At 41.2% G+C, this 25018-nt stretch overlaps 1 protein-coding gene across 1 annotated transcript in view; it reads right to left on the reverse strand.

Moving 5' to 3' along the window:
- Positions 1 to 25018, reverse strand: part of capn3a (calpain 3a, (p94)) — a 198180-nt gene that overhangs the window by 74560 nt on the left and 98602 nt on the right. The window contains exons 4-8 of the mRNA XM_069917243.1: positions 23891 to 24009; positions 18294 to 18427; positions 17542 to 17710; positions 5965 to 6048; positions 3092 to 3177 (exon numbers count right to left, since the gene is read on the reverse strand). Coding sequence (XP_069773344.1) covers positions 3092 to 3177; positions 5965 to 6048; positions 17542 to 17710; positions 18294 to 18427; positions 23891 to 24009 — 592 coding nt within the window. The remainder of the gene's footprint in view (positions 1 to 3091; positions 3178 to 5964; positions 6049 to 17541; positions 17711 to 18293; positions 18428 to 23890; positions 24010 to 25018) is intronic.

Consider the following 25018-nt stretch of genomic DNA (forward strand, 5'->3'; position numbering starts at 1 on the left):
CCGCCTTTTCGACAGGCTACAGCAATTCGGACTCAAGGTGAACCCAGCCAAGTACTAGTTTGGCCTAAAGACAATCGATTTCCTGGGACACTTTATCACCCCAGAGGGAGCCACACCACTGCCGGACAAGGTAGAAGCCATCCAAAACTTCCCCAAGCTGAGCACAATCAAAGGCCTGCAGGAGTTCCTGGGGATGGTGAACTTATATCATCGCTTCCTCCCAGGAGCAGTCACCCTCCTGCTCAACCTCATCAAGCTCAGCGACAAGACACGCCAGTGGAAACTGAACACCACAGAAGCATTCCAGACCATGAAAGCAGCACTAGCGCGGGCCACAATCCTGGCCCACCCAGACTCAACCCTGGCCCTTACAACGTTGGACAGAGCAGTGGGCGTGGTGCTGCAGCAATGAGTCAATAAAGAGTGGCGCCCCCTGGCCTTCTTCAGCAAACACCTCCGGATGCCTGAGCTCAAATACAGTGTGTTCCACCATGAGCTATTGGCCCTGAACCTGGTGATATGACACTTCCGGTACATGTTAGAAGGAAGGGTCTTCACTGCCTACACACAAAGCAAACCACCCACCTACGTACTCAACAAGGTCTCAGATCCGTGGTCGGTGAGGCAAGAGCGTAACCTCTCCTACATCTCAGAGTACACAACAGATATTTGCCACATTGCAGGCAAGTCCAACGCGTTATCCAGACCCATAATCATGTCAGGGGGGCTCGACGTTGATCAGCTGGCCAAGGACCAGATAGAGGATGCAGACATGCAGGCCTACTGCACGGCCATCACCAGCCTGAAGATCAGTGGTTTCTGCTCCTCACCAGGCGGTCCCTCTCTACTGTGCGACATATCCACCTGTTTCCCCAGACCCATCCTACCCGCAACCTGGTGATGGCAGGTGTTTGACCAGATCCATGGCCTGTCCCACCCCTCCATAAGGTCCACAGTGCTGCTGTTGTCTGACAAGTTCATGTGGCTTGGCCTCTGCCACGACGTGACCCTATGGACTAAAACCTGTTTGCAGTGCCAACACGCCAAGGCCCCACTCCAGACTTTCGAGCTGGCACAACGCCGATTTGAGCATGTGCACATGGACATCATCGGCCCGCTCCCCGTGAGCCAAGGTATGCGGTACCTGTTCACAACAATCAACTGTTTTACCCATTGGCTGGAAGCCATACCCCTACCCACATGCATCACAGAGACGTGTGCCAGAGTCCTTTATCCAGTTGGGTTACACGTTTCGGAGTCCCGACCCACATCACCTTGGACCGAGGGGCCCAGTTCATTTCCTCGCTCTAGGCCAACCTAACCAAGTTCTGTGGCAGCCAGTTGCATCAAACCATGGCCTACCACCCTCGGGCAAACGACCTGGTCGAGCATTTCCACCATCACCTGAAAGCAGCCCTGAAAGCTCAACTGCAAGGCCCAAAATGGATGGACGAACTTCCATGGGTGTTCTTAAGCATTTGTACAGCATGCTTAAGGCGTGCATGATATAAATCATACCTTCAAGAGGAGCTGTGTCAGTTTCATAGTGGGAATAGAATTTGATTGGAGCTGGGGAAGTTGAAAGGTGACAGCCCATTCAAGGGCTCTGGAATGGAAGGAAAGGTTGGAGATGGGGTATCAGTTTGGAAAGATGCAAGAATTAAGGGGTGGTGCTTTTAAAAGAAGGACAAAGACAATAAAGGAGAAGGGAGACAATATCTGAGGAGAGGGGATCTTAAACTGTACTGGTTAATCTTTGAAAGTGAGGTTGGTGGTAGCAGGGTTGGGCATGGAGATCACAGATGAGTCTCATCAGGTTATTTCCTTAAAAATACAGACATGCACAGCATAAACTAACTGAACATGAGACAGACAGTTGTGTTTTCTCCCCCTTCTATAGCCCAGGGTATAAATATTATTCTACCCATAACATTTTTTAATCAATGTTTCTTTCTCTTTCGGAGGCTCCGATAGCTCAGTGGTTAGAGCACTGGTCACGTAAACCAATAGTTGCGAGTTCGTTTCTCACTGGGGCCTCATTTCTGTGAAGGGCACTGGACAAAGTAGCAACTCTATCTTCCTCACGGTAGACAAAGTTAAAGAATTTCATGTATGTTACATTCTAAATGTATTATTACGTGACAATAATGGAGCCTTTACCTTTCCTACTGAAGTGTATGGAAGGGTTCTGAGACCTGAACTTATTAACTCTGATATCCTTTTGAAATCCTGCTGGAACATGTAACCATTATTGGGATTCAATTCAGAGCGAGCTGACAGCTGATGACACCCACACAGAAGGGGTGTGACCAACAGATTGGAAATGCAAGTTCTGACATTTGTTTGTTCCCCTCTCCCTCCTGTAAGATGAGGTGCTGAGAAACTATGACGGGCCTATCGATACAGGCTTGCACTAGGCCCTTTTCAAAATTCTTTCTTTTTTGTTTATTTCGGCTTTGCTGCCACCTTCTTGAACTGCTGCAGTTCATTGGTGTAAGTGTCCCCCCTCCCCCTGCTGTTAAGACGGGAGTTCCAAGACTTAGACCAAACAATAAATGGCTAGCATTATATTTCCAAGAAAGGATGGTATGAGTTGGAAGAGAATCAGCAGGTGGTGGTGTTGCCCTGAACCTATTACCCATGTCCTTGTTGACAGTGCAAGTAAAGATAATGCAGTTTGGAGATGGGATTCACTGCAGCCACATTTAGCATCCATGATGGAGGAATTTTGATGGGGTACCAGACAAGCAGCCTGCTTTGTCCTGGATGATGCTGAGCTTTTTGTGTGGCATTGGAGTTGCTCTCTTCCAGGCTAATAGTCAGCTACTCAGACCTTGTTAGTCAGCTGCATGTTGGATGAAGCCACAGAGCCTGTACAGGCACCCATACAAATTTCCCTTCAGCTCTAATGTCTTTCTGGTGTGCAATTTTTATAATAATAATAATCATTGGATAACACTGAGAAGCAGGAACTTCCCAGATCCTGGATAATCTGACATCAGTCACCATGGATACTAATTAACCACAGACAATGAGAACATATTGGACTACATTTGCAAGTCTCTAAATGATTAGAAAAAGGAAAACATACTTATCACTCCAGGGCCCGTTCCATTCAACTGATCCCCAAGGATTCCTCAAACGCACCAACTTTACTCTTTGGTTTCTGTAAGTGACCTGTTGTCAAAATCGCCACTGTTATTTGGGGATAGGCATACAATTAAACCCAAACACAAAAACTCTTATGTATAGTCCATGGCTGCAATCAAGAATTTAATCCTGAAAATGCACCTGTGTCAATGTTTTAAAGTTCCTCTCAAGTATTCTCCCAGTATTATTGGAATACATGGAAAATGATATGAGAGACTCTGGGAGTATGGGTGAAAGCTTAGCACTGACAAGAAATTTGTTTGATTTGCATTGGCTTCTTTAGCATTCTGAAACGTAATACTTTCAACATCTCCAGGTAAAATTCAGCCAACTGTAAAGTTTGACTGGACACTCTGGCCTCAGTCAATAGATTCTGGTGCTTTCCCAGCATAGGAAACCCCCACCCAATTATGTCCCCCTTTTTCTGTGCCTCCATGTTGTCGAACGCCCAGATCTACAATGCACTCATTATCTAACAGTTACCAAGATTGCTGGCCCATAAACAACAGAGTTCGTTTTCATGCCATTTATAGGTCAACTGAGGGCTTCATCAAGCTGTTTGCAAACCTCTCTGGAGATTTCCCCCACAACTTCCACCATGCTCAGAGTTCAATCACATATTTACCAAGGGAGATATTTGACAGTGGGAATTCTCCATCACTGGGCAATATGTGAGTCAACAGTATGGGAAAGTGGCAATGATGTAGTGGATCAGCCATGATCATGATAAATGGTGAAGTAGGCTCAAAGGACCAGATTCCTGCTCATACGTGATATTCTCGATTAACACAGTTAATGGGTGTCTGAGGATATCACTGTTGACGTAGAGTTTCAAGATGGGCATCACAGTGACTAAGGTAAGGTCAGGGACCTCAGGAGAGAAGGACCTTTCTTCACTAACTATACAGAGCCATGACAGCTCTCTGCAAAGTCTCCACTTGTGATCCTTTGTTCCATAGTGCTCCAACTTAAATCAAACCTTTATCTCTGAAAGTTTGACTTCCTCCATTGATCCATATCTGGATTCCCCTGCTGCGGAGGTCAAGGATATAGTCATTTTCAGCTTCAGAATCGTTATCAATAGAAAACACCACGTGTTGCTCTCCACAGCACAACGTGGGTTACTGTCATGCTGCCTCAAGGGATCACGCGCATGGTGAAAAGAAACAATAGGATTTTCATTTGAAAAAATATAAATTGTATGTAACAGATGGGCGGTATTAACCTTAACGCTTCTCGCAAAATACCAATAATATAAGTAGTGTGTTTAGATGTGTTTGTGCTTTGTTGTTGTTGGTAGTTTGAATAAACTTTTGTTAAAAAAAGTAGAAGCTTTAGTTTGAGGTAGTGAAGAGGGGACACTTTTGGATGGATCAGCTAGCATTTCCTTAGGAGTTTTGAGCTCCCCTGAACAACCCTGAGTTGTAACTGAACAGAAAGGGATCCAACATCCAGGGAAGTCAGGGAAATGTCCATAAGTACATATAAGAAGGTATTAGGAGATTCAATAAGATCTTTGCTGATCCTTAGCGCTACCTTTCTGTAGTAACCCAAATCTTTTAATGCGCATATGATGATATGAGTCAATCATGAACCACTGTGCCTCTCTGTTAGATTTTCACATTTCCTGGAAGCTCTTTAAGCTTATGCTTCATCTTTATGGAGTTCACCTTACAGACACACTGAGCAGAATGCACTGCCTGCAAGAAAGGATCTTGAAAGGATTGTCCATTACTTGCATGACTCTTGTCACCCACGCACACTCTGAACAATCCTGCCCAGAATCACCTCAGTGACAGCTACGGTACAACAGGGAACAAGACCACATTGTGTCCTCTCCACCCGAGTGGCGAAACACAACAGCACACAGATTTCCATTCGATCAATCTGAGCGTTCATCATATATCTGGTTGTTCAAGCAAAATTTTCAGGGCCAAGATATTCCCTTGTTGGTACACCAACGACAACCTTGCACTCAATGTCATCAAAACTAAGGAGTTGATTGTTGACTTCAGGAAAGGAAGGTTTACAATCCAGTGATCATTGGGGGATCAGAGGTGGAGAGGGCGAGCAAATTTAAGTTCTTAGGAATCACCATCTTGGAGGATCTTTCCTGGACCGAACACGCCAATGGCATCATGAAGAAAGCTCGTCAGTGCCTCTACTTCCTCAGGTGTTTGCAGAGGTTTGGCATGACACCAGAAACTCTGGCAAATTTCTGCGGAGGTGTGAAGGAAAGTGTGCTCACAGGCTGCATCATGGTCTGGTATGGAAACACCAATACCCCTGAGCATAAAGCCCTCAAATGTTTTATTCTGTTTACAGTATATTTTTTGCACTGCCAATTAGTGGTAAATATGCCGCATCCACAGGAAAAAGGAATCTCAGGGTTATATGTGATGTCATGATTGTACTGTGACAATAAATCTGAAATCCCAAAATCCCTTGCAGTTACTCCTTCTATCCCAGTCTTCCCCTCGTTCACTCCCTGTATTCCTAGTGTTCTGCATATTCCTCCCAGTATTCCTACATATATTCCCTGTATTCTGTCTTCCCCACATTCACTCCTCACCTTTCTCACAACGACACCATGTATTCCTATGCTCCCCACATTTACTCCCAATATTCAGTCTCTATGTTTCAGCATTCCCTACAATACTCTCTATTCCAAGGTATTCCCCAAATACGATTTTAATATCCTATTACTATAGAATATTCATTTATCTCATGAACCCCAGCACCAGTTGGCATCCTCAGATAGGCTACAATAACAATATCTGTCAAATTACATCATTCAAACTTTGTACACCTTACCTCATCCACACTGGTTACTGAGTAGGCGTGACCTTTGACCAGGCCACAGACCAGTCGTGTCTCGAACTGCAGGGGTACGAATGACTGTCAAAAGAGAAGTTAGTCAGTGTGACAACACTGATGGGACAAGACAGTAGTAACTAGCTGCAGGAACAGATGAGCTGCAGCACCTTCCTGAGCTGTGACATTGTTTATAGCTGTTACCCGTGACCCCTATCCCCATGCTGGAGAACATTCGTGTAAACTACCCATCCTCCTTGGAACAAATGATTGTTTGCCAACATGCCCCACGGGATTTCTAGATCCAGTAACAGGATATGAAGGCTGTACCTCCTGTCCTGCAGAGAATTAGTTCAATCCCTGAGTCAGGACTGAGCAGGTCCTGAGTGGTCTTTACCCAAAGTTAGGGACTGGAAATGTCAGCCAGGATTCCTGGTTGTGGACTCCATCCCATGGTCCCAAGTCAAGAAAGGGGATGTGGGAGAGTTAAAATGCCCACTCTTTGACATCCAGGTCCTTTCATCATCCACTCCTCCATGTTTATAACGAACTAAACTTGTTGCAGATACCCTTCAATGTTTTCCCAAAAGGTTACCAACCAAGGAACCAGTTATAGTTCCCAATCAGACTCTACCTCAGTTCCCAATGCCCACACAATACTGATCAATGCACACCCAACACAAACCCTATCCCAACTCCCACACCTCTTCTCCCCCACTGTCCACCCCCACCTCCTAGCCCCAAGCCACTCAACCCAGATATACACCATTTTGACTCCACCCAACCCCTCCTACTGTCCACCCCGGCCCCAACTCCAACTCAGCACCCATACCCCTCCATTATGTGGATGTCCATCCATTGATATTGGCCCTCTCTATCACTGACCCTCTCTTCAACTGCTGGTGTCCACAAACCCCAATGCCAACCCAATTTAACATCAACATTCACTGATACTTCTCCCCATAACTCATACCATGAGACCGCACCTAGGGGCCATACTCCACTGCCCAGGCCCTGTGTACTACAATGGCCTGGATCCTGGGCTCATCACAGTAACTACTGGATATCCATTCACAGTCTGGCTGTCTGTATCGATCGACTGCACTAAAGTGCAACTCAGCCACTGCAGAATTTCAGGGCAAAATGAAAACTAGATGGGTATCTTTTCTTTACACATAGATCTAAGCCGTCTTCCTGACTATCCTTCATCCTGAAATCTATATACCTGGGGCAGCACAGTTGGTGTAGCGGTTAGTGCATTGCCTTTACAGCGCCAGTAATTGGGAGCAAGGTTCGAATCCTGCATCTGTAATGAGTTTGTACATTCTCCCTGTGTCTGCATGTGTTTTCCCCAGGGGATCCGGTTTCCTCCCACCATTCAAAATGTACTGGGGGTGTAGGTTAATTGGAGTATATTAGGAGGCACAGACTCGTGGGCCGAAATATTCATACTCCAGCCATATCTCAGTATCCTTTCCTATCACCATTTCCTTGCAAAATATTATTGGCTCTCAAAGTAAAGACAAAGATCTCAAAGATCTCAGCATGAGCTTCCATCCTGTTCTGAGTTATAATGTGATAATCAGGCCCAGATCACCAGGTGTGAGTATTGCCCAGATCAGCAGGTGTAAGTATCGCATCAGCATCCTCGAGGTGTGCGCATGTTGGCAAAGTTAGCACAGGCCATCCAGAGAATCAGGAACTGAAGAGTTCTGATGTCATGCTGCATAAAAATGAACTTATAGCAGCTGTAGGACATTAAACAGTCAAAATAAAAGGCAAAGCCAAATTTGCTAACATGGTTATTAAAGTGAATCCTTTATCTGATGCATGTTGGAAAAGGGCCTCCATTGTAATTCCTCGGATCCACTGAATTGTCACCAGCTGTGTGTCATCTTTGCTTCCGTGGGGTGCTGGGATGTCCCAGAAAGGAATTTGCCTTTTCATAAAATTTACAGTAACTTGAAATATCCCCACTTCTTCATATACATCAAAAAAAACCTTGGGGGGTTTGTCCATGAATATTTTTACTTTTGTTGATTGTTCTCATTTGCCTGACAATTTAGGCAGTGTGGATGACCCAAGCTTGGTTCTGCACTTCTAAATGCATAGTTACTGGGACAGAAATCCCAAGAGATTTTTCCCCAATTCCTGTCACAACTTCTTTGTTGCTCCTTTGATGCTCTGCTGAACTTGCGGCAAAATTACAACTGTAGAAGAAATTCCATTCATGGGGGGTGGGGTTCTCCTTATTTTAAATGGAGAGTGCTTCTGTTTATTCATGTGAGGACAATTCACTCTACAGTTCCGCTTATTTAGCAGGGAAAATATCACTCACTGTAAGTGAAGCAAGTTCCAGGAGCGTTAACCACACCATTTTGCTGGCATGCATTGCAGATGCAATCATTCATGGCCCCAAATTACCGCTCGCATTATTCCCATACAAACCCTGATTAGATGGTCCTCCACATTCTTGCTAGGATCACCAACTTTGCCTTGAGGACTTATTGTGCGGGACAGAAACTGTTGCATCTGCGCTTGTAACATGATAGCAGTCCCATGAAACATGGAATCCTGGAATTTGAGGCAGTACATGACATCAAACAGCAAGGAAGTAGCAAGAAATGAGAGGGAAGTGTGGGGGTGGGGAGGTAAGGTGGCGTCAGGTGAAGAGGAGGGGATAGGATGGGAAGAGAGGGGAGGAGAGGGTTCTGAGATATGGTAGAGTGAAAGCCAAAAAGGTAGAGGGGACAGGAGAGGAGTAGGTGGGAGGGAGGAGAAAGTGGAGAGAAGTGTAGGGAGAAGGGGAAGAGGGTGAGAGGAGATTGGTGAAGGGAGAGGGGGGGAAGGGAGAGAGGGGAAGGGAGAAAGATGGGAAGGGAGAGAGAGGGGAAGGGAGAGAGGGGGAAGAGAGGGAAGGGAGGGGGAAGGGAGGGAAGGGAGGGGGAAGGGAAAGAGGGGAAAGGGAGAGGGCTAAAGAGAAGGGGAAGTGAGAGGGGGAGGGAGGGGGAGAGGGGAGGGAGAGGGGGAGGGGAGGGGGAGAGGGGGAAGGGGAGGGGAGAGAGGACAGAGGAGAAGTGAGGAGGAAGGAGGGGGATAGGGAAGAGATGGAAGGAATAAAGAGGAAGGGAAGAGAGGGGAGGTGCAGAGAGAAGAAGAGAGGGTCACAGAAAAAGGCACAATACAGATGGAAATGCAGCAGCATCAAATACTCAATTATTAAGAATTAAAAAAGAGACAGAGAACATAAGGGACAGGAAATGGGGGCACTGGGAGGGAGAAATTAATAGCATTTCTAACTGGAGAAAGGTAACAATGAAGAACAAGAAAAAGATCATGAGAATGAAAATGAAAGGTGAGTCACGTGATGGAGTAGTGACCGGTAGGGGAACTCCAGCCCTCTCCAGAAAAGTTAAAAAAAAGGTAGAGAAAAAACAAAGGCACTAACACAGAAACCATAACAAATTGAAAGTGAAAGTGTGGAGAAAATAGCAGCAAAGAAAGAAAAACCAAAAACAACGGGAAAAAGAGAAGAAGGAAGGTCGTCAGAGGAGGAAGGTGAAGGCCTTACCGGTACGAGGAGGCCCGCCGTGGAGAGAGAAGCCCGCTCCCTGAGGTCAGTGGAAACCCCGAATTCAGGACTACAAAATGGTTCACGGAGCCAAACAAAAGTGCGCAACCGCGCATGCGCGAGACAAAAACAACACCGACGGGAGAGGGGACCAGATGAGGAGTAGATCTCCTCAGCTGAAACAGACAAGTATAACACAACAGCAAGACTCTCAACAGGAAAACATAGAAAATAACGAGAACAAGAAGGAAGAAAATAAAAATAGGAAATCAAAGAAACAACAGATGACCAACCCAGAGGAAGAAGACCAACATCAAGACACTTTTAATAAAAATAAGAAGAACAAAAATACCCAACAAAATAAAATAACCAACCCAACAAGAAAATCAGAAGAGACAGAGGTAAAAGACACAGATCCTGGAGTGGAACCAGAAGAAGAGGAGGGAGAACACAGAGAAATGGAAGATGAAGGGAAGGCAAGTACATGGATATTTTTTTTTTAAAGAATATATGGAAACAGTAAAAGAATGGCAGACGCAAGAATTCAGTGAAATAAAAAGAAGAATAAAAAGTACAGAAGAAAAAATGAATAGATTAGAGATGATCATGACAGAAATAGGAAAAATAGACAAGGTGGAAGAACTAGAAACAGCCATAGAAATGGAGGTAGATGACTTAAAAAAGAAATTAGAAGAATCTGATAAAAAAGTTAAAGAAACACAGGAGCTGTTAGCTCAGAAGATAAATATAATGGAAAATTATAATAGAAGAAACAATATAAAGATAGTGGGCCTTAAGGAAGATGAAGAAGGCAAAAATATGAAAGAATTTATAAAAGAATGGATCCCCAGGGTCCTAGGAAGACCTGAATTACAGGAAGGAATGGAAATAGAAAGGGCACACAGAACATTCGCCCCTAAACCACAACCACAACAAAAACCAAGATCCATTCTAGTAAAATTCCTAAGATATACAACAAGAGAAAATATATTGGAGAAGGCAATGAAAAAAATAAGAGAAGACAAAAAAATCACTGGAATACAAGAGTCAAAAATTTTTTTTCTATCCAGATATAAGTTTTGAACTCCTGAAGAAGAGGAAGGAGTTCAATGCAGCAAAAACAACCCTATGGAAAAAAAGTTATAAATTTATGTTAAAATACCCAGCGGAACTTAAAATAGTTATCCTGGGGCAACAAAGCAAACTATTCTTGGATCCGGAAAAAGCACGAAAATTTGCAGAACAACTACAAAATAGACAGAGAGATGAAGAGATGTAACAAGAACAAAAATGACAACAAACTACATATATATATATATATATAAAAAAAATAGAGTATAAGTAAGAACTAAGAAGGGAAAGAAAGGGAAGAAAGGAAGTAAGGAGGGAATTAAGAGAGTGACCTTTGTTATATATGAAGATTAAAATCTTTTCTGGGGGGGCCTGGGTGGGGAAGAATAACAGTCACTGCGAAATCAGTTGACGCTTGCGAGTGGATTTGCAAATCCAAATGGAGAGGGGAGATGTGGTTGCCCGACAAGGGACAAAGGGCAACTCAGAAAGGGGAGGGACTATTGGGGTTAAAGGAATTTTAGATATGAGAATAGTGGAAATATTTTATGTTTTAGAAATGTTGTCTTATAATGTGTTTAAAAAAAGAAAGCAGAAATGGATAAGAAGGGAAGGTGGTGATGAGGAAATGGAAAGGAAAGATAAACAAAGTATGAAATTACTATGTTGAACTATATGACTTTAAATATTAATGGAATACATAACCAAATCAAAAGGAAGAAACTGTTAAATTTACTGAAAAAAGAAAAAATTGATATAGCATTCGTACAAGAAACACATCTAACTGAAGTGGAACATAAGAAATTAAAGAGAGATTGGATAGGACATGTAACAGCAGCATCATATAATTCAAAAGCCAGAGGAGTAGCTATATTAATCAATAAAAATGTACCAATCAAAATAGAAGAGGAAATAATAGATACAGCAGGGAGATATGTAATGATAAAATGTCAGATATATTCAGAATTTTGGAATTTACTCAATGTATACTCACCTAACGAAGAAGATCAAAAATTTATGCAAGATATCTTTTTGAAGGTAGCAGATACGCAAGGGAACATACTAATAGGGGGGGATTTTAACCTTAATTTGGACTCAAACATGGATAAAACTGGAAAAAAAACTAACAGAAAGAACAAAGTAACCAAATTTATAATTAAATCAATGCAAGAAATGCAACTTTTGGATATATGGAGGAAACAACACCCAAAGGAAAAGGAATATTCATATTATTCGGGTAGACACAAAACATACTCAAGGATAGACCTATTCCTGTTATCAGCCCACATTCAAGGGAGAGTTAGGAAAACAGAATATAAAGCTAGACTATTATCGGACCACTCACCCCTGTTATTGGCAATAGAGCTAGAGGACATCCCACCAAGAATGTATAGATGGAGATTAAACTCCATGCTACTTAAAAGACAGGATTTTAGAGAATTTATTGAACGACAAATTAAAATGTACTTTGAAATAAATACAGAATCAGTGAAAGATAAGTTTATACTATGGGACGCAATGAAAGCGTTCATCAGAGGGCAAATAATAAGTTATGTAACTAAGATGAAGAAGGACTACAATCGGAAAACAGAACAGTTGGAAAGGGAAATAACAAATATAGAAAAAGAATTAGCAATAAAGGAAGATACAACTAAAAGAAGAGAATTTGCAGACAAAAAAATAAAATATGAAACATTACAAACATATAAGGTGGAGAAGTACATAATGAAGACAAAACAGAAATATTATGAGCTAGGAGAAAAAATGCACAAAATTCTAGCGTGGCAGCTTAAGACAGAACAAACTAAAAGAATGGTATTGGCATTAAGGAAAAAGGACAAACAAATTACATATAATCCAACGGAGATCAATGAAAACTTTAGGGAATTTTACGAGCAACTATATCAAACTGAAAACGAAGGGAAAGAAGACAAAATAGATGAATTTCTAACTAAAATTGAACTACCAAAATTACAAACAGAGGAGCAAAATAAATTAATAAAACCATTTGAAATAGAAGAATTACAGGAGATATTAATAAAACTACCAAACAATAAAACACCAGGAGAGAATGGATTTCCAATAGAATTCTATAAAACATTTAAAGACTTATTAATTCCTCCCCTCCTGGAAGTAATCAACCAGATTGATAAAACACAAAGCATACCAGATTCATGCAAAACAGCAATAATTACAGTAATACCAAAGACAGGGAAAGATCCACTTGCACCAGCGTCATATAGACCAATATCTCTACTTAACACAGATTATAAGATAATAGCTAAACTATTAGCAAACAGATTGGCTGACTATATACCAAAAATAGTAAATCTAGACCAAACTGGATTTATTAAAAAAAGACGAACAACGGACAATATCTGTAAATTTATTAACTTAATTCATGCAGTAGAAAGAAATAAAACTCCAACAGTAGCGGTTGCTTTAGACGCAGAGAAGGCCTTTGACAGAGTAGAATGTAATTATTTATTCAAAGTACTACAAAAATTCAGCCTACCAGAGAAATATATTAATTGGATTAAAGCATTATATAAGGGGCAATTGGTGAAAGTGACAGTAAATGGATATATATCAAAACAATTTAACTTAAGCAGATCAACAAGGCAGGGATGTCCACTATCTCCCTCACTGTTCACGTTAGCTATAGAACCACTAGCAGAACTGATAAGAACAGAAAATAAAATAAGAGGGATAAAAATAAAAGAGAAGGAATATAAAATCAGTCTATTTGCAGATGATGTTATAATATACTTAACAGAACAGAAATATCAATAAAAGGATTGCATAGGAAATTGAAGGAATATGGAGAAGTATCAGGGTACAAGATCAACGCAAATAAAAGTGAAGCAATGCCAATGAATAATGCGGATTTCACAAAGTTCAAGAAAGAATCACCATTTAGATGGCAAACACAAGCAATGTGATACCTAGATATACAACTAAATAAAAATCTCAGCCATCTATATAAACTAAATTATCATCCATTAATGAAAAAATTACAAGATGACTTAGAGCATTGGAAAGACTTACCACTAACACTGATAGGAAGGATAAACTGTATTAAAATGGACATTTTCCCAAGGATACAATACCTATTTCAGTCATTACCAATACACCTAACAGAGAAATTCTTCAAGGAGTTAAAGAAAATAATAATGAAATTCTTATGGAAAGGGGGGAAACTGAGGATAGCACTAGATAAATTAACAGAATGGTACAAACAAGGAGGCTTACAACTACCAAACTTTAAGAATTATTATAGAGCCGCACAATTAAGCTGCCTATCAGATTTTTATCAAACAAGGGAAAAACCAGGTTGGACCAGATTAGAACTAGATAAAATAGGGGAGAAGATACCTGAACATATACTATATAAATGGGATGAAAAATTGGTGCAACATTTGGAAGAAGATTCATGTAGAAAGGAATAAATCAAATTACCAACTACCAAAACTAATATTGACGCAAAATCAACTAATCCCTTTCACAATAGATAACCTTTCCTTTAGAGAATGGGAGAGAAAAGGGATCAAAAGAATAGAAAATTGTTTTTCGGGAAATAAATTACTATCCTTTGAACAAATGAAGGATAAATATAATATAACTCACGATACAATGTTTGCATACCACCAACTGAAAACCTACTTGAAGGACAAATTGGGAAACAGTCTGAGGTTACCAGAAGGAAGCAATTTTGAATATGTGATTACAGACACAATGATAATTTAAAAATTTGTAACAAACATGTACATCAAACTGCAAGAAAAGGAGAACGAGGAAACAAACGGTAAACCTAAACAAAAATGGGAACAAGATCTAAACATAAAGAATGAAACATGGGAAAAGCTATGCTCTGGAACTATGAGAAATACAATAAACACGAGGTTACGTATGATACAATATAACTGGATACACAGGCTATACATCACACCTCAAAAGTTAAATAAATGGGACCAAACAGTATCAGACAGATGTTTTCGCTGTAAAAAGGAAACGGGAACAACAATTCATGCAATTTGGACATGTGAGAAAGTGGAAAAATTTTGGGAAGATCTAAACCAGATATTAAATAAAATCACAAAAAGCAATATACCAAAAAACCCAGAGATCTTCCTCCTAAATAATATAAGAAACAAAGAATTTGGACTCGATTTGGATGGAGCACAAAAAAGATTTGTTATGATAGCCCTAGCTGTAGCAAAAAAATGTATTATGTCAACCTGGAAATTAGAAGACAACTTGAGAATACAACAATGGTATATAGGAATGAATTATTGTATTCCATTAGAAAAAATAACATATCATTTAAGAAATAACATTACAATATTCGAACAAATATGGGTGCCATACATGAAACACAATAGAGAAATCCTACTATGACAGAAGGAGAAGATAACGAAAAGAACTGACTCAGTAAAATTTCTTGTTTATTTTTATTAATTAAGTGACAACATTGTTTAACGGGTTTAATGTATCTTATAGATTGAACTTCAAATAAATGGGAAAGGGGGTGAGGGAGGGAGGGAAGGGAGGGGGAAAAAGGGGGAGAAAATGACACTATATATTCAAGAAAAAAATGTCTGTATGTATCTTGGTCAATGTGGTTTATAGTGTGAAAAATAAAAAAAAATTTTTAAAAAAGAATGTAAATGAAAGAGAGACAGACAGGGTGCACATGAATATTGTGAGTTCAGCAGTGGCTAGAGACATAGTGAAAGGGTCAGAAATATTGAGATCCACAGTAGAACAGATGGTTGATGGAGAGATTCTGACATCCTGACCTGGTCTGGTCTGTGACTGCAGACTGCAGACAAGGCACTAGACATAATAACTTTCTCAGCTCAGGTCATTTAGGGATTTACGATAAATGGTGGCTTTGCCAATGACTCGCATATCAGACTCATAAACAACTAGTTCCAACAGCTACTTCATTATCAGTCTGAATAACAGGAGTCAGAGAGTTGGATGGACTCTGGTCTCACTGATGGCTATTGACATCATTTGTTTTGACCTGTGAAGAAACATAAAGGTCGCAGATACTGGAAACTTGAGCAATCAAAGAAATGCTGTAGGAAAGAAATGGTCACTCAACTCTTTAGACTCAAAATGTTGACTGACCATTTCTACCCATGGTTGTTCTCTGACCTGCTTGGTTCCTTCAACAATTCTTTGTTGGCTTGATCCATAATTCTACTTAACATCATGTTAAAATAGTGGAGATATGTTTGCGTCCAGCTCAGCATGGAGAACTGGGCAGAGAATAAAGGTGATGAATTGCACATGGAGAGGGTGCAAAGTTTATGGGTGAGATCCAACAAAGTAAAGGAGCCTCCTCTTTTGGTCTCACTAATCAATAATATATCAGTTGAGCTACTGGGAGCCACTGGGAGTGCTAAAAATGGTCAACTACATAAAATCTCACTTCTGTCCGAGCCCAAACTCCTTTTGTCAAAAAAGGCTTGTTTGCCTAAGGACAGAGCCTGTTGGACGGAAGTTGAGATTTTGAGAGAGGCAGAGGGGGAGAAATTGGGCATGGGGTGTGATGATATGGATACCTGCCATTTCATCACTTGGCCTGTGGCCACACACTGTATAAAGGTGAGCCAATCGCCTATTGAACACTTCTAACCTTCCCGGCGAGAGGCGAGGCTGTGTTAGGTTTCTTGGTTGATTAAAGTTCCACTTCAATCTCATGCTCTACTTGGTTGATGTGTCACTACATGGGATCAGGAGCAGGAAGGATGGGTGGATTGCATTTGGGTGATGGAGGAGTCAGATAGGTCAGCAGCATTTGTTTGGGTAGGAGGCAGGAGGCCAGAGGTTAGTTGGTTTGTGTGCACTCACATGAAGGGAGTTGGCGTGCGCACACAGCTTAGAGGGAACACTGGTCAGGAGCACTTGATTACAAACTGGTCACCCAGTTTGACATGAAGGCACCCCACAACCTTGACACTCATAAACCTTTGTTTTTCTTTTAATTCTAGTCATACAGAGCATCCAGCATTACCGTTAAGTGAGGGGTTTGAGTTTTTCTCCTCTACTATTTTCTTCTTTGCTTTTTTTTAATATTATCAGAGTTTTTCCCCCCAAAAGGTATGTTCTATTTAGAATATGAACTATGGATATGATTTACAATTTATGTATGTTAGTGAGATACAGAATATCTTATTTAGTTTATGTAACTGTCCATACTATCTTATTGAATTGTATCTTTTTTGTTTGTACAAGTTCAATATTAAAATCAATAAAAATATTTTTAAAAGAAAGGAAAAGGAGTGTTGCACAGGGAATTACATCATTCTGTGCATTACCTGATCTAAAAACCCATTTCCAGGTCACAAAGGTGACCTCCTGCAGGAAGTGACATCAGTGAATTGAGGACTTTAAGGAAATGCCACAGAAGAGGAAATAAGGCCTGGGGAAGATTAGTCATGATGGCATTGAAGGTGGAGCAGGCTTGAAGGGCTGAGAAGCCCACCCTTCTCTTATTTCCTTATGCTTTCATGAAATGGCTTTTATCATGCTTCACTCTTTAACAATGTCAAATGCCAATTCCACTGTGCAAGTAAATAAATAGTACTATAATTCAAGCAATTAATGTTTATGAAATAAAAGCAGAAAATATGGTAGCTCAACCAGCATCTGTGGAGAGAGAAATATCTCAGTTATAAGAAGATACCTCTCAGTTAGACCAAGCAATGTTGGTCTGAAAATACTCAGCAGGTCAGGCTGCATCTGTGGGAAGAGAAATAGAAACAGAGTCCTGTTTCTGCTCAAACATAATTCACCAAAATGTTTATGAACAGACAGTTTGTGTACAATATTGGTTCGAAAGAGGTTTCACCAATTGGAATTAATGAATTTCGAACCTGACAGAAACATTACTTCTATGTCTTGCCAGCAGGTGGTGGACTTACATCGATGGAGCATGCCAAGAGAGAGCCCCTCTCTGTCGCCTTTTTCATTATCTTGTACAAATCTTTAGGGGCTCCTTTCATCTCAAAGAACTCAGTGACTCCGCCAGTGAAATCCTCCATGGCTTCTGTGGTGTTGCCTCCTTTGAGGGCTTCATAGGATCCATGTAGCCTGAATGACAGGTAAATAGGACAGTAGGTAAAACAAGGACCTGGAGATCTCCTCCAATTCATATTACTTATGACATAGAAGGCCATTTGACCATTGAGTTTATGTCAGGTCTCAAAGAAATCCCATTCCTCTACTTACAACCTGTTTTACCCACATTTCCATCAACTCCCCCGAAATTCCATTACCTAGACATTGGGAGCAATTTACAGTGGCCAGTTAACCTACCAACTAGCATCTTTTCAGAAAATGGGAGGATACCAGAGCACCTTGGAAACCACAAGATCACAGGGAGAGCATGAAAACCCCATGCAGCTAGCACCTGAGATGAGGATTGAACATGGGTCTCTAAAAGTGTGAGGCAGTGGTTTTACCCAGTGAGCCACTGTGCTCATTGCCCTACCTTTCCTCTTGGTGGCACTGATCCTTCCTGGCTTAAAATTCCAAAATATGGGTACTGCTATGGGTCTTCAAAACCAAAAACTGCCAGCCTCTTCTACTGGCAGTTTAAACCTGCTTGAGGCCATCAGGTGGGACAGCCAGTCAGAAGGACTCTGTGGAGAAGCACTGAAACTGTGGTACTAACTTGGCGTAGGCCTTCTCCAGCAGAGCACTCCAGAACTCATTGCGCTCAGCTGACTTGGTGAACACCAGCTGCTTGTTGAATGTAGGGATTCGATCGTCGATAACAACATCCACCCAGTCACCAAAACGCCAGAACTGCAAGGGAGAAAACGGGAAGAGAAGGGAGAGAGGGATTAATTTCTAGCTCCTGCTGCCATTTGTTGTGTGATGATGGTCCAAGTGTCCCACTCCCTGGAGCACACTCAGAACGGGCGACCCCAGCATAATGGCCATTTTGGGCATAGAAATTCCAGTTGTTCCTGTTTTTAATTAAAGATTTCCAGCATTGAGGAGTATGGCCATGCTAAGGAGCTGAATAGACATACTTTGGAAGAGTTCTCCATAATAAATATTAAAAAGACAATTAGAAAGCTCAAAACCAGAATTTTAGTGTCAAAAATTGATAAAACTAGTGCCAAACGACCAAGGCAAACAAAAGCAAAAACTGAAGAGGCAACAGCTCAGCTAGGAAGATTTGAGTGGAAGCCCAATGAGGAGCGGCACAGGAGGGGCCTTGGGGCCACCTGAACCCAGAAGACCTGGGGAATCGGCCCAAGATATAACCAACATTCTGAACAAGATGGAAATTTTACACACCCATTTTATGAGGATGGAATCAGCGATGAGAGACATATCGGAAAAGGCAACGGAAATCAAAGTCGTGGAAGACATTTGGAACAAATGGCTCATTCAGAGGATGAGCTGGACAAAAAACCAGCTAAAGGCACTGGAAGAAAAAGCAAAAATATGGGACACAGAAAAGAAAGGATTGATGGACAAAATCGACCATTTGGTAAATTCTAGCAGATGTACTAACAATGTGAGAATCACTGGACTAAGAGAAGGAATAGAGGGAAGAGACACAGTGAGCTTCTATGAAACATGGATCCCACAAATGCACAAATGCTGGGACAAGATAAGTTAAATGGAAAGCTACAAAATGGAAGGTTTTACGGACTGTCAGACCCAGAAAAACTGGCGAACAGTGACCATGACCAGTCCTGGTAAGTCTTTAAAGTTACTGGGAGAGAGACGCAATTTTGGGAACAGCATATGAATATTCAAAAAATAATAATGGCCCATTAGTGGTGGACAATGTAAAAGTAATGTTTTTCCAGGACTTCAACCCTGCCTTGGTCAAACAGAGAAAGGAATTTGACCGGGTAAAGAGACAACTGTCATCTAAAAACTTTAAAAGTTCAATGATTTACCCAGCAAGGGTAAATGAGGGTGGATGTCGCAGAAGGTAATTGATGAATTTTAAAGAATAAAGAAGTGGAAGAATTTTTAAGAAAGTAATAAAAAGATTAAAGTCACCAGCTGAATAGAGGGAAGAGACACAGTGAGATCATTTCAAAACAGGACTAACTGAAAGACGTATCTTTTTATTTATATTAGTAGTACTGAACTGTCTTGTTTTCACTGTTAAAAGAGAAACCATTGTGGTTTATATGAAGAACTCTGAAAAGAAAGAAAGGTGGTAAGGAAAGTAGCAAGGTGGGAACTCTGGATTGGGGGGGGGGCGGGGGGGGGGAGATAGCGTTGGGAGAGGAGCAGTTTTAAAAGATAGCGCTAAAGGGACGGTTTCTTCAGAAGAGGAAGAAGAATCTGTGGGCTTTTTTCACAGGGTTCAGGGTACTATTGTCAACATCACCATCAGAGCTAGGGATGTGTGTCTGTTTCTTAAAGGGGAAATGTACGTGTTGGAAATGTCTTTTAATAGGAAAATGCAAGGATACAGGATAGGGAAGATGGGTAAAAGTTAATGGTGGTGGAATATCATGGAGGATGTGGTTTGAAGCATGATTAGATGAGAAATGAGAAATAATGGTGGCAAACCAAAGATTGGTGTGCTGCTAAGATAAGGGGTATGATTGATTGAACAAGCAAGGTCAGAATTTAACATAAAAATAGGATACATGCTGTGTCCAGTGGGTTTATCAGTGACTTGTTCTGTGACTGCCTCAATCTTTACTTGCAAATAAAGGTTTAACTTTTCTGAAGAATTCTCTGCGTTGCCTGACTTGTTTTTGGACATTGAAAAACTACAACAATCTCAGGGAACATTCTGATAAAAGTACACTGTATTTTCTCAAGGTCCTGTGTATCTTTCCTTAACAACCTGTCATTTATTGTTATTCCCTAATGTATCGATCTTCTTACTTCCTCCATCCAATCAGATGCTCCCTCAATTCTCTCTGTTCTTTCCACCCTTCAGTCTCTTGACAACATCAAACATTGCTCCAAGAACCAGAGCTTTGAGCACCAGCTGCATAATTGCAATCTCCTTGTGGACCAACACTCTCATGTAAAAGACAACATTCTGTGCGAACATCAGATTATTTTGGACAACTGACAAGACATTTTGGTGATATATATACTTGGAGCCTTGCATGCCTTTTGCATTCAACAGTATTAGTCTTTCACCATTTGACAAATACTCTATTCCATTTTCTTAGGCTCAAGGTGGGATGATCTAGAGTGAAGTCCATTTTTACGGTTTTATCTATTTGCTTAATCCACTGGCATCTATTAGGAATTAGTAAGCACATCCAGGCAACCGTGAAGAAGTAAAACTCAAAGATCTGCAGACTCCATGATTGAAATAAAAACACAATGCTGGATAAACTCAGCAGGTCAAACAATGTCCTTTATATAGCAAAGATAAAGATACATAACCGACGTTTTGGGCTTGAGCCCTTCATCATGGTATGGAAAATGTCGGCAGATGTCTGAATAAAAGGGTACGGTGGGGTGGCACGGTCATAAAGACAGGAGGTAATAGGTGGAGAAGGGAGGGAGGACACAGCAGAAGCAAGGGGAGGAGGGATGGCTAGCTGAATTGGGAGGGAAGAGGGTGGAGTGCTGACAGGGAGAAGGGAGGGGTAAAGGAGAGTAGATTAGCAGAAACCGGAAAAGTAGACGTTAAGACCCCAACACCTTTACTTTCTCAGAAGCCTGAGGATTCCATCGAAGTTCTAGAGGTGCACTGAGGAAAGTATATTAACTGGATGCAATATTTGGAAACCTGAGTGTCCAGGAATGCAGAGGCAAACCTAGCCAAGTCTTAATTCAGTGGTGAGCAAGCTGTTGGACAACCTTGCACTCAATATTAGCAAAATTAAGGAACTGATTGTGGACTTCAGGAAGGGAAAAACAGGAGAATGCAAACCAGTCTTCATCAAGGGGGAAGCAGTGGAGTGGGTCAAGAACTTCAAATTCCTGGGTTTCAACATTTCTGAATATCTATCCTGGGGGCTTTCATGCAATCAAGAAGGCTCACCTGCAACTATATTTATTTATTTTATTTTTTTAAATACTGCCGTAAAGCAATGAATTTCATAACATATGTTCATGACAATAAATTCTGATAAGATCCTGAGAGACAGGATTTAAAGCATTTAGAAAGGCATAATCTGATGAGGGATAGTCATCTGGCTTCATCATGGGACGGTCGTGTCTCACAAGCCTGATTGAATTCTTTGAGGACGTAACAAAGAAAATTCAAGAAAGTAGAATGGTGGATGTCTTGTAATATAGACTTCACTGAGACATTTGATCAGGTTCCCCATGCAAAGTTCATTCAGAAAGTGAAGAGGTGGAAAATTTGCTTTGTGGATATAGAATTGGATTGCCCAGAGAAGGAAGAGGGAGGCTGTGGATGTTTTGTATTCTGCGTGGAGATCAGTAACCCAGGGGTCTTCTGTTCAAGGACCCCCTCCCCTTTGATATTTTTAGAAATGACCTAGATGAGGAAGTGGAAGGGTGGATTAGTAAATTGATAGATGTCACAAAAGTAGGTTGTGTTGTAGATAGTGTGGATGGTTGCCAGAGATTACAAAAGTACATTGAGAGAATGCAGAACTGGGCCGAGAAGTGGCTATGGAGTTTAAACTAGAAATGTACAAGGTGGTTCATTTCAGTAGGTAAAATTTAAAAGCAAAATACAATGACAATGGGAGGACTCGAGCAGTGTTGATGATCTATGAGATTTTGGGGTCTATGAACATTGAGCATTCAAAGCTGCTGCACAGGTTGATAGTGTTTTTAAGAAGGTGCATGGTATGTTGGCCTTCAAGAGCCATGAGCTAATGTTACAGATATACAAGATCTTGGTTAGACCCTACTTGGAATATTGTGTTCAGTTCTGGTCACCTCATTACAGGAAAGATGTGGTGCTGTAGAGAAGGTGCAGATGAGATTTACAAGGATGTTGGCTGGATTGGAAAGCATGCCTGATGAGGGTAGGTAGGGTGAGTGAACTTGGTCTTTTCTCCTTGGAGCAACAACAATGAGGGGTGACCTGATCAAGGTGGACAAGATGATGAGAGGCCTTGATTGTGTGGATGGCCAGGGTTTTTTAACCCAGGATTGAAATTACTAACACGAGGGGGGCTAATTTTAAGGGGCTTGACAGTAAGTACAGGGAAGATGCAAGAGGGAAGTTCTTCACACAGAAAATGTTCCATGGGTCCCAAGCCTCATGACTTTCTGAACGAAACTCTCATGGGGTCCTTGTCATGGTGGGTGCATGGAATGTGCTGCTAACAATGGTGGTGGAGGCAGTTACAATAGGATCTTTTAAGAGACTATTAGATAAGTGCATGTAACTGATAAAAATCAAGGGTTAAGCAGTAGGGAAATTCTAGAAAGTAGTTCGAGTAGGTTATTATGTCGGCTCAACACTATAAGCTAATGGGTCTGAACTGTGCCGTAGATTTCTATGTCCTATGATCTACAAATCAATCACAGGCACAGACATCCCATCCATTGAGACATGGCCTCAAGAAAGCAGTTAGCTGTTGAGGAACCACTGTATAGCTGTTGTGGAACTGTTAGCACTGTCTGTATGAATGTACTGTATGGGCTGGTCCACCCCTTTCACCTGTGACTCCTTCCCTCGGAAATCATCATAAAGGCTGTTACACCCAAACTCCTCCCTCAGTACCTGCCTTGGAACTGGGCCAGCAACATGTGAGATGTCCTGATGTCTTAAGGTAATTAAAGCCTATTAATTACAACTCTCTGTCTAATGTGGTTGATCGATAGTGCTACACTAGCATCAAAGAGGACCCTCATCACAACCACATCTCACTATTGCCTTTAGGCAAAAAGCACAGAACCCTTAAGTCTGATATCCCTAGGTTCAAGAATAGTTCATTCCAACAGCTATCAGGCTCTTGAATCTCCCCATACTACCCTCACCATAAACTGCTCTGGGACCACCAAAAGATCTGTCTGCATGATTTCAACATCACTTTTTTGCCCTAACTGTAATTGTGAATATTCATTTATCTTCCAATTTATATGTATTATCCTTTTTTCTGTTTTGGCATATTGTGGCAATTTAATTTATACTTCCAAAGTTGATATATCTTACCTATTATGTTTGTGCCTGCAGCCAGTAAGAATTACAGTGGACTTGTACATTGTATTTACAGCATGTATTTGACAATAAACTGTCATCTCATCTTTGAAGTTAATCTACTTGCACCATTTTGTAACCTATTGCTGCTCACCTACTGCTTCCATTGCAACTTTTTCTGAGAATGACCCTACCTGGAAATGGAAGATCCCAGCATAGTTCTCTGTGAAGTACTGATCCCTGGGAACGACCCGGTACAGCAGCTTCTCATTCAGGGTTAGACAAGCAATGGCAGCCAGGAACCAGCAGTCACCTGGTTGAAAACAAAAACTGTCAGCTTTCAATGGCTCCAATCCCAACTTGTGGAGGGTCCATAGTCCAATACCTGACCAATGGTAAGTGTAAACTGTTTGAGAAGAATATTTACCCGGAAACAGAACTCCCATTACAAGGATTTTCCACACCAATGGAAATATTGTAATTATCGATTGAGATCAATTGTTACATGTCAAATATTTCATTAGTGCTAGAATGATAAAAGTGAAACTCATCTAACTAAGCTAACTCTGGATTTACACCAAACAGAAATCATCCATTTTGACTTGATTTTGGGGTGAGGAGGGGAAAGATTATTTGATTTTTATCATAGCATTTGCTGCTGGAACTATATTCTCACCAAGGGATAAACCAAGGCCCTCCTCAGTGTAAATAATACCACAAGGAAACACAATTCATTTATGGTGGGTGACAATAATGTTCTAAACATAGGAGAGTCTGGTGCTTGCTATTATTAGTTGGAGTAATTGCTATTTGATTGCATTGCAATATGTGATGGGTGGGTTTCCTTCTACATTCCAAAGATGTGCAGGTCAGTAGGATAGTTTGTCACTGTAAGTTGACCCGAGTATCAGTAAGTGGTAGTAGGCAGGAGCGTTGATGGAACATAGGAAGAATAAAATGGGATTAATGTAAGAGGTGTTGAAGGGTGTAAATCTGTGCTGTATGACTCTTTGTCAGATTTTATCTGCTACTGATCTCCCATTTCACCATGTCCACAAAGATTAATATTCAGAATATACTTTGCCTGGAAATTATACCATGTACTCCCAATTCCACGTGATTTAAACACACGCGCGTGTATGCAAGGATCCTCCTGGAACTGACCCCAAGGGAGCTCCACTGCATACATTCCTTTTTTTTCTGAGAAACACTCTTTCACCACTGCTTCCTGTCACTCTGTCATTCAGCCAATTTTTTGTCGAGCTCATTTCTACCCGTTTTATTCTCAATAACAAGCCAATTACGTGACCACTTTGTCAAGT

Source organism: Narcine bancroftii, chromosome 2, assembly GCF_036971445.1.
Source record: "Narcine bancroftii isolate sNarBan1 chromosome 2, sNarBan1.hap1, whole genome shotgun sequence".
NCBI classification, from domain to species: Eukaryota; Metazoa; Chordata; class Chondrichthyes; order Torpediniformes; family Narcinidae; genus Narcine; species Narcine bancroftii.